This window comes from Diceros bicornis, chromosome 3 (genome assembly GCF_020826845.1).
Source record: "Diceros bicornis minor isolate mBicDic1 chromosome 3, mDicBic1.mat.cur, whole genome shotgun sequence".
NCBI classification, from domain to species: domain Eukaryota; kingdom Metazoa; phylum Chordata; class Mammalia; order Perissodactyla; family Rhinocerotidae; genus Diceros; species Diceros bicornis.
The window spans coordinates 101,759,167-101,770,209 of NC_080742.1; the positions used below are offsets into that span (position 1 = coordinate 101,759,167).

At 41.2% G+C, this 11,043-nt stretch overlaps 1 protein-coding gene across 2 annotated transcripts in view; it reads left to right on the plus strand.

Moving 5' to 3' along the window:
• The window catches only part of UBE3C (ubiquitin protein ligase E3C), a 138,956-nt gene extending 128,347 nt beyond the window's left edge, over window positions 1-10,609 (plus strand). For both annotated transcript variants that reach the window (XM_058534166.1, XM_058534169.1), the window contains exon 23: window positions 8,772-10,609. In XM_058534166.1, the coding sequence (XP_058390149.1) occupies window positions 8,772-8,942 (171 nt within the window). In that variant the 3' untranslated portion in view covers window positions 8,943-10,609. The remainder of the gene's footprint in view (window positions 1-8,771) is intronic.
• The last annotated feature ends 434 nt before the right edge of the window (window positions 10,610-11,043 follow it).

The following is an 11,043-nucleotide window of genomic DNA, read 5'->3' on the forward strand; positions in this document are numbered from 1 at the left end:
TGAACATTCACTTTCCAATAACCTTTGATAATCTATGAGATTTATATGAGTTATTCTTTCCTTTAACTTTTTACTTTTAAATTATTTTAAATGTATAGAAAAATTACAAGAATTAGACAAAGAACTTCTTGGCCCACATAGACCAGATGTCGACATTTTGCCACATTTGTTTTATCATTCTTTCTCTACATATTTCATTTCTGAATCGTTTGAGAGTAAGTTGAAAACACCATGTTTCCTGCGCATATTTCCTACAACACAAATACTCTCTTATATAACCACAATTAAATTGTCAAAAATAAGGAATGTGCAGTGATATATTGATATTATCTAATCCACTGGTTCACACAGTGTGGTCCTGGGACCAGCAGCATCAGCTTCACCTGAGAACTTGTTAGAAATGAACGTTTTCAGCCTCACCCAGACCTCCTGACTCACACTCTGGGGTGGGCTCAACAGACAGGTTGGAATCAGCCCCTCGGGTGTTCTGGAGCATGCTGACATTACACCGGCTGTCCTTGTGTCCTTCATAGAATTTGTGTCCCCAGTCTGGACTCCACTCCAAGACTGCACGTTGCATTTAATTGGCATGTCTCTTTAGTTTCTTTTAGTCTGTATCTTCTGTATCTTTGACATTTTCAGTGGGTTACAGGCAGGTTATCCTGAGAATGTCCCTCAATATAATGAAGTGATTCCACTCCCGGGAATGTACTCAGATGACAACATATGTTCACACAATGTTCATGTGAATGTTCAGAGCAACATTATTCATAATGGCCAAAAACTGGAAACAATCCAAATGTCAATCAACTGATAATGGATAAACAAAATGTAGTCTATACATACAGTGGGATACAGTCATGTGTCACTTAATGACAGGAATACTCTCTGAGAAATGCATCGTTAGGCGGTTTCGTCCTTGTGCGAACATCGTAGCATGTACTTAGACAAACCTAGATGGTATAACCTACTACACATCTAAGCTATATGGTACTAATCTTGTGGGACCACCATCGTGTATGTGGTCTGTCATTGACCGAAACGTCGTTATATGGCATGTGACTATATATTCAGAAATTGAAAGGAATTACTGATACATAATGTATGAACATTATGTATGAACATGTATGAATATTGAAAACACTGTGCTGAGTGAAAGGGGTGAGATACAACACTACATATTATGTGATTCCATTTACGTGAAACGTCTTTTTTGAAAGGCAAATTTATAGGGACAGGCGGCTCAGTGGTTGCCTAGGGCTGGGAGTGGAAGTGGGGAGCTTTTTGGGGAAATGGCAACATTCCAGAACTGGATTGTGGGTACAGTTGCACAACTGTATGAAGTTATTAAATGTATTGAATTGTACACTTAAATGGGCAATTCTTATAGTATATAAATTACACCTCAATTAAGCTATTTTTAAAAATTGACAACAGAGGCTTAACACAACATCCCAATAAGTGCCATCAGAACTAGAGCAATAAATTAGAAAAATGGGAAAGAGGTGTGGTGTAAGTGCAGTGATTTTATCTTTTGCAGGAGGTAAATCATCGACACTATTACTTTTGGAAACAATAATAAAGACATGGATATAGACCTATTAGTGAATAATAATATTCAATGATATTAGTAGAACTAAAATCACTCCTCTATCTTCCAAATTATCAGAGGGAGAAAATAAGCTTGCAAAACAAGACAAGCAGAACCAACTATATTTGTCAGATAAAGAAAACAAAGTTGACATTAAGAATCATGAAGTAGAGGGGCCGGCCTGGTGGCGCAGTAGTTGGGTTTGCACGTTCTGCTTCAGCGGCCTGGGGTTCGCCAGTTCGGAACCGGGGCGTGGACCTACTTGCCACTCATCAGACCATGCTGGGATGGCGTCCCACATAGAAGAATCAGAAGGACCTACAACTAGGATATACAGCTATGTGCTGAGGGCTTTGGGGAGAAAAAAAGAAAAAAAAAAAGAGGAAGATTGGCAACAGATGTTAGCTCAGGGCCAATCTTCTTCAGAAAAAAAAGAATCATACAATAGAAAACATAAAAATGAGAGAGGCTGAACTGTTACAGCAATGAATGTATGTGGAATAAACTCATCTATTAAAAGAAAAAAACTTTTAGACTGGGTCAAAAAAAACTGCTGTGTACAAGCAACACACCTAAACAAAGGGATTCGGAAAGATTTAGTGATGCTTCTGGCTTGGTGTAAAATCCCCCTTCCCCCAAAAGAAATAGATGGATCTACCTCATAGTTGTTTTTTTTTTATAATTTTTTTTATTTATTTTTTCCCCCAAAGCCCCAGCAGATAGTTGTACGTCATAGTTGCACATTCTTCTAGTTGCTGTATGTGGGACGCGGCCTCAGCATGGCCGGAGAAGCAGTGCGTTGGTGTGCGCCCGGGATCTGAACCCGGGCTGCCAGCAGCGGAGCGTGCGCACTTAACCACTAAGCCACAGGGCCGGCCCTCCCTCATAGTTTCGATCATAGTCTTGAGTACTGGCCCACATAACTAGATAGGAAAATTGGCCTCTATGAGTCGAATGAAGATCGGGCAATAGCCTGAAAGAAACGTGTCTTTGCTTTTTGGTTCCTCTTGGGCATATAGTGAAGTCTGGAAATGTTGGTGTGTTGGGCTCTATTAAAGAGCAGGAAGAATGCAGATGAAATGTGCAAATGGCATGAATAATGGAGCTAATAACGGGTTTTTCAGCAGGACACTTTTTGTCATCTAGTGATATAAATAGTGGTATAAATTAAATTCTTATATATTAAGATTTTAATACCATTAGATAATTTTATCAATAACATTTATTATGAGAGGCAGGGCTTCTAGTACCTTTCAGTTTTAAAACACCACCAAACTTAGAAGTAAAAAAATTAAGCATCTAGTTGCAAGAAGGGAAATTTGGAGGACCTCCTCCCCTCAAAACTGAATGATAGACCCAGAGATTTCTGCCAGCTCTTGGTCAATTAATTGAAGCCAGTGATGTTCGCCACAGGAAAAATTAGGAGTCTTGCTGGAAGGGGCAGGTTCTAGAGATTCTGACAGGCAGCAGAAGAGCCAGTGGTAAAGGCCGACCAGACGTGCTGAGCACCAGCCCCCCCAGCAGTCAGGGTGCGCCAAGCCTCCCCTCCCCGTGGGGCATTACAGGTTTGGAGGGAGGGAACAGTTGAGGGATTTACGTTAGTTTTTAAAATCCCAAATAGAACTACAGTGAAAATTCTCTTGTCCCCTGTTGATGATCCCCATACAATCGTAATTGAGTTATCATTTTACCATGAAAAATACTTTTTTGGAAGCCATGAGACAATCTTACTGTTTTAGATTTTTTCAATGATCTAAAATATATTAAAGGTGAGATGTAATAGAGTTTTCAGATGTTTTTACAGTTGTCATAAGTTAGACTCCAAATTTGAAAAAAATCACCTTAATATTTATGCTTTCCAGTTAGCTCAGTATGCCCAGCATGAAAGGGCTGACCGATGTCAGATTTAAAGAAGAGAATGTCTTTCCGTTGAAGTACTATAAATAGCAAAGGCTGGCATGCATAATTTAAAAGTTATGAGATTCCTTCGTGCCAGATTATTGGAGAAGAATAACATCTGCTAAAGCTAATTAAAGTTTAATATGTTTAATGAATGTGATTGTTACAGACAAAAGAAATCATTAAAGTGCTGTAGAAAATTGTTAAGTTGCCATCAGGCCACACAATAAATGGATGATTTTTCTCACTCTGAATTAATTCAAATTCCCGTTGTACTCTAATTATGCACAGAATGGTGCCCTTGACTCAGAATTTCAATGAAGAACTTCATTTTTTTTTTACTTTTAAGACTCCAAGTAGGAAATTCAATTAGTATTATGAAAGAAACACTAAAATGTGGCGTTTAACTGCAAAATATACTTCGAGCTTTCCATTTACCCAATTACTTGACCATTTACCTAGCACTCACTGGCCCTGCCTTCAGAGGTCCTTTTCTGTTTCAAAAATGTGATGTTTATATTTTATAAAGCATTTGAGAAAATTATTGCCCTCGGTGTACTCAAAATGTTAAATAATTGGGGACCGCCCCGTGGCTTAGTGGTTAAGTGCTCGTGCTCCGCTACTGGCGGCCCAGGGTTCGGATCCCAGGCACGCACCGACGCACCGCTTCTCCGGCCATGCTGAGGCTGCGTCCCACATACAGCAACTAGAAGGATGTGCAGCTATGACATACAACTATCTACTGGGGCTTTGGGGAGAAAAAGGGGAAAAAAAAAAAGGAGGAGGATTGGCAATAGATGTTAGCTCAGGGCCAGTCTTCCTCAGCAAAAAGAGGAGGATTGGCATGGATGTTAGCTCAGGGCTGATCTTCCTCACAAGAAAAAAAGAATGTTAAATAATAAATGTAATAAATGATCTTTGTGTTTCTCTTTTGGTTCTTGTTCTAACATTTTTATGAGACATTTAAAGTAGCATATAAACTGTAATTAGAGAAAAAGACTGGTTTTTTTGCACATATTACACGCCACATATATTGTTTAAATGAAGTTTATTTTTCAAGTAGAGAAACGTACAAAGGTGGATCATAAGAAGTGTGTAAGCTCTTCATTCAGCATTCTGTGGGCTGTGCTCTTACCCACATCGTGAGCTGTGTGCTAAATTCATAGCGATGAGCCAGAATCCAACTGACATGCAGTTGGGGCCGGCTGGGTGTCTGTCACACTCGGAGACCTGGCACAGGTGCTTCCGAGTGTCCTACCAGAAGAAGGACGTTGCTGCAGTTGTAGTCTCTGTTTTCCACTACAGTGGTTAGTAGGTAATTATTTTTTTATATATATAATTTTTATTTATTTATTTATTTTCCCCCCAAAGCCCCAGTAGATAGTTGTATGTCATAGCTGCACACCCTTCTAGTTGCTGTATGTGGGACACGGCCTCAGCATGGCCGGAGAAGCGGTGCGTCGGTGCGCGCCCAGGATCCAAACCCGGGCCGCCAGCAGCGGAGCGCGCGCACCCAACTGCTAAGCCACGGGGCCGGCCCAGTAGTTATTTTTTATACTGTTTGATTTTTTCCTTGTAATGAAATCAATGTTTTTATTATAGAAAATTGGAAATTGTGGTTGAGTAAAAGAAAGAAAGAAATACCTATAATCTCTCCCATTCTAGCCATTATCACGTTTTTACATCGATGTGTCTTTGTATCTGTATATATATGTTTATGTAGATATACATAATTTTTAAATATAATTTAAGCTGTATCATGTGTTCAGTTTTATCAACATTACATCAGGATCATTTTTCATCATATTAAGTAGTCTTTGAAATATTTTTAATAAACTTCATGATGTCCCATCATATGAGTTTACCACAATTTACTTGCTGTTCTTTATTAGTTGTTTATAACTCTTCCTTCTTTATAATGCTGTGAACATCTTTGTGCATAAATTATTATCTGCGTCTCTGATTATTTCCCTAGAAGACAGTCCTAAAAGTAGAGGTCATGGTCAGGGGACATGGTTATGTTTACACTCCTAATACATACTGCCAGGCTGTCCTCACAAAGAGTTATGCCAGGTTACACCTTGGAGAGGAGGGTTCAGAGAAAGTGTTAGCAGTCCTCATTGTCAGCAGGGACTGTTGAATAGATTTGCCATTACACTGGCATTTGAAGCATCTGTCCTCTTGTCACAGCTCTAAGGAGGAAGTATGTTACAGTTTAGAAGGCACCGAACTGGAGGTGAAACCACCCTGGGTCTCGCTCCTAACCAGGCACCTGTGCTGGGCCGCCATTTTGCTTTTCTGGGCCTGTGTTCTACACAGCTGCGATGAAGGAGTTGAATTAGCTAGGTGTCTGAAATCCTGTAGTAATGGAGGGCAAACCCACGCAGGCCTGAGAGTTAGCAGATTGAGGCTTTCCGGATAAAGACAGTCTCCACTTCATGTGTTCCTGTGGGAAGGGGACATATAAATCATGTCTTGTATCTAAGGATGTTGGTGTTAAGAGAAAGATACAGTCACTGGTTGTTTGTAACCATCAAGGGGTGGACATTGCCACAGATCTCACGTAGTCATCTACATTTATCATTGTCTAATGTTTAGGAATTTAGCGTGCAGATCCATTTGCACAAGTGTGAAATGCCTTAAGCACGTGGTTATTCACTGCATCATTATTTGTAAAAAGTTGGAAACAACGTAAGTGTCCATCAACAAATTGTGCTGCATACGGCCAAGGGAATACCATGCAGCCTCAAAAAAAGAATGAGGACACTGGATTGTTACAGGAAGATCACAAAGACATTATCAAATGAAAAATTATCAAGGTACAGAACAGTGTATGTAATGTGCTGACATTTTGTGTTTTTAAAATGGGGAAGGGAGAAAATCTTTTCTTGTCTCTACGTTAAATCTCTATGGGTGGGCTGGCCCCGTGGCTTAGCGGTTAAGTGCACGAGCTCCGCTACTGGCGGCCCGGGTTCGGATCCCGGGTGTGCACCGACACACCATTTCTCCGGCCATGCTGAGGCTGCTGCGTCCCACATACAGCAACTAGAAGGATGTGCAACTATGACATACTACTATCTACTGGGGCTTTGGGGGAACAAAAGGAGGAGGATTGGCAATGGATGTTAGCTCAGAGCCAGTCTTCCTCAGCAAAAAGAGGAGGATTAGCACGGATGTTAGCTCAGGGCTGATCTTCGTCACAAAAAAAAAAAAATCTCAATGGGAAGGTACTTAAGACACCCATGGCATTGGTTGCTCATGAGAGGGGGAACTGGGCAGCTGGGAGGTAGGGATGAGAATTCTTATACTGTACCTTAAAAAAATAACTAGACTGTAGTTATCATGTCTAAAAATAACAACATAAATTCCTCAATACCTTCAGTGCTCCTGCACAAACAAGCCACTGTCCACACAGCACATTTGTTTGCTGCGTCTCTTGAATCTTTTCTCACTGTATGTCCGCTCCCTCTTCTATCGTGCCCTGTAAGTTAATTAACGGAGGAACTGGATTGCTTCTTTGTATATCTTGTAAACTGATAGAGGTTTCATCAGATTCTAGACTTGAATTTTTCTTTTTTGCAATAACATTGTGTAGATAACCTCATGTACTTCACATTTTCTCACTTCGACGTCAGAGACCCAGTGTCTGTGAGTCGCCTGTCTGAGATGCCGGGATTGGTCAGGTGTGGTCAGCCTGATCCGTCTATTACAGAACTCGCAACGCCCTGACATCTACTGACTTCAGCGGTCACTGATGGTCGTTGCCTAGATCCCTTCTTTAATGTGGTTTTACAGCAGCCATATTCCAGTTATATCATTTCCTAGCTGAAATTTTCTATAAAGGAAAACTTTATTTTTCTCATCAACTATTTGGTTACTCTGAGGACCATTTGTACAGAAAAGATAAAATAAATCTTGCATGTTCTTCGTCTACCAGTGTTCAGAATATTGAGTGGGTTAACTGGCATATTCTAAAGGCAACTACTACATTTTGGTTCTTTTTTATCGTTATGAACTCATGGGCTTTACCATTTGATGTATTTTAATTCATTGTAGTTACTCTTTCTGATATTTGGAGTGCCCATCTTTGGGCAAGGGGAATGCCTTCAAGGGGCCTGTGAATCTTTTTACCATAACCCGAGTCGTTTGGGCAGCTTTCTTGCTTTCTACTATGACAGGATCATAACACTTGTTATGTACACTTGTGTACATTTTCTGGCCCACATCTGGAATCAGGTATTTTCCCAAGGAGCCCTGGTCCTTTCGTTGAGAAATGGATCTGTAGAGACCAGAACCTGGGCACTTGGTGTGCTCACTGTCACGGGTGGTCATTGCTTCCAGGTCTTTTCAGTGGACAGAGCTAGGAAATACGTGGTTTTTTACCTAAGAGAAAAATTCATTACAAGTTCAAACTGATATTTCCAATTCAAATTTAGGCTTTATAAGATTTTATTTCTTTGATTTTATATTTGGATTTCTTTTTACCAATGATAGTCTTGGTTCTTGTTAGTTCATTTGCTTGATCTCGTAAGTTCTAGGATCCTACAATAAGTTATAGTTGTACATAATGGTCATACACAGTACCCTAACGGTTTTAGAACAATACCAATAATTTACTAAGACATTTCTGTAAACAATTTAAGATTTCTTTGCAATTCTAAAACACGAGAAATAATTCCTCTCTGTGTGATTCAGCCTCCAATAAACAGGTTCATTTGTTTCATTTTGCTTTCAATATTTAGAGATTGCTTTTTTCTCCCCTTTCAACTGAATTTATTTTATGGTTTTTGTTGCTGTGTCCACATGGTGCCGAGACCAGTCCATAAGATGTGGTCCGTTTGGAGAACGCCAGCTTACTCCTGTCCCTCCCCTGCTCCTTCCCTCCCTTGGGGGCAGCTTCTGTCTTTCCCGTGTTTTAAATATAAGCAAATAGGTATATATATTCAACTTTCTACCCTTGTACCCTTGTACCTTTTTGAATTTTAAACAAAGTTTTAAAAAACTAAAAAACAAAACCTTTAGAGGCCCTGTTCACTGCAAAGGTTATGTTTCCCGTGAATGAATGTTATTCTTCATCCCCTTGTGCACTGAAGCACAGTGCACAATATTTGGTATAATTTAGAGCTAAGTCTTGAGTGCAATAAAAAAGGCGAATGTCCTTTTGGGAAAATGTGACTGTAGTAACTTTTCACTGTTTGAAGCAAGCAAGTTTTGTGTGCTTTTAAAAATTCATTCAAGGCCACGCTTGTGAACTATGTCCTGCACACCTGCTGTCTTTCAGGAGCTGTACCCCGCATTCTGCATTCACAACGGAGGCTCCGACCTCGAGAGGCTCCCCACTGCCAGCACCTGCATGAACCTGCTGAAGCTCCCCGAGTTTTACGATGAGGCGCTTCTGCGAAGCAAACTCCTCTATGCTATTGAGTGTGCTGCTGGCTTCGAGCTGAGCTGAGCTGAGCTGAGACTGGACCTGACCCTCTGCAGAGAAATGCCCAGTGCCTCCGTCGTAGGCAGCCCCTGCCAGGCCGACGAGGATGCGCAGGCTGGACTTGCACAGCTCCTGAGTTCCCCCTGCTTTCCATCACCCCTTTCCTTCAGTTTGTAAGTGGTTTATTAAGTCATGGTCACTTATTTAGATGGACACTGATTTTCAAATAACTTAACAAATGTTATGTGCCATGTGGCTAATTGAGCAATTTTGCTAAGAAGAGCACAGTTTTGAGACTAGCGGCAACTCAGTGAAATTAACCAAAGATGAAGCTTTGGCTTTGCTGGTGGATTCGAGCCCTTTCTGAGCTGGCGGGGCTCCTGGCGAGGCTCCTGGGAGAGGCAGCGCCTGCTTCATGGGTTCAGACCGGCTTGGTCTGCAGACACAGGGTCTGAGAGGTGGAGATGCTTTCTCTCAGGGCCCCTGCTTCTCGTGTGGTTGAATTGTTTACACGCCTCCTTGTTAAAATGAAAGGCATTTGTTTTTCCTGCTGCCTTTTCCAGAGTGGTTAGGTTTGGAAAATAGATAACAATGATAATATTTTATTTGTGCTTTTTAAGCCATTTCCCCAAAATGGGACTAGCATGCTTATTTTCGGTATACCATTGGCCTGCATCATGATGGTTTGGATATTACTGTGTGTGGATGTGTGTGAGGTGGGTACTTGATTCTTTCTCCATTTCTGTCTCCGCTTTGTGCCTGGAGAGCTTTCGGGGAGGGGGAGGGTCTCCGTCCAGTTCCTGCGGCATGCATGTGACCTACGATAACTGATGACTTAGGGGAACAGACTGCAGCGTCCACTCAAGTCACTTGAACCAAAGTGGCGGGCTGCTCCTCTGCACTGCAGCCCGCTGTGGACGGGCCTTTCCAGGCTCGCCCGCCCTCCTCACCCCTGGGCTACACCAGCCAGTCTTCCTGGAGATTTGGGGTAACTTGCCACACTTCTGCACCCTCTGCTTCCTCAACGGTGCTGCTTTGAAGGAAGACAGGACAGTCCCCAAGCGCCTGTCCCGGGGAGGAGTGTTGGTAATTCTCTCAGAATAAGGCACTTTATTAGGACCTGACTTGTTGCTGGGTGATTTCAGTCTCTGAAAACGAGAGCATTTCAGAGCGTCACTGTGGGAGCAGTGACCCTGTGCTGGTGTGGGGTGCGGAGGAGTCTGAGTTCTGACCCGTCTCTTCCACGCTGGTGTCTCCCCGTCACTGGAGCTCTGTAGGCTGTCCTGTTGAATTGACCAGAATTAGCAATATACTTTTAAATGCGGGGAAACTGAATGACACTTTTAAGACAATGACCATTATCAAAACAAAATGTATAATTTCTTAATTTGAATAATAAATTAAGTGTTTAAATGCTATTTGTAGTCTTGATATACAGAAATAAAATAATTAGGGTTTGTCCTTGGTTTTATTTTTATTTTAGGTTGTTTTATGTTGAATGTTCTATGTCTTCTTTACTTATTAGTTAATTTGTATATTTTATTACCAGTATTTTGGAAATGGAATATCTGGGACTGAAGAGAAATGGGCAATTACACTTACTTGGTTTTTCTTTCTCGGCTATTCTGAGCTTATTTATTTATTTGTATGTTCTAATGGCTAAATATTTGCATTAAATTTTTTTTTCCCAAGATTGTGTTGGATTCATACCCCAAATCATTGTGATTAGTTCTGTTCTGCCCCAGTGAAACCATAGTTTCTAAATATTAACTAGTTTTATCACAGGTGTTTAAATGTCATCAGTTAATACAATGTAATAGCCTGTGATTATTCAAAATCCAATATATTAGACAGGAATGCCTGTCGTCTGAAATGTGCTGAAAGAGAGGCTCTGAGAAGGCTGACCTGTTCCAGCCCATCCCGGCGCGTCCTGGGGAGGGTGCTTCCCGTGACTGTGGGTGCGAGCCAGGGCTGTCCCGGGAGTGGGTGTCACCTTCCCAGGACTCTCGTTGGGTTTAGCATTACATTGTTGGGAAAAATTATACCTGAAGGAAGGTTGTCCTTTTTTCATTGTTTTGTTTGCCTTTTGTAACGTTCTGTTCTACTTTCTGGTTCTTATTGCTGG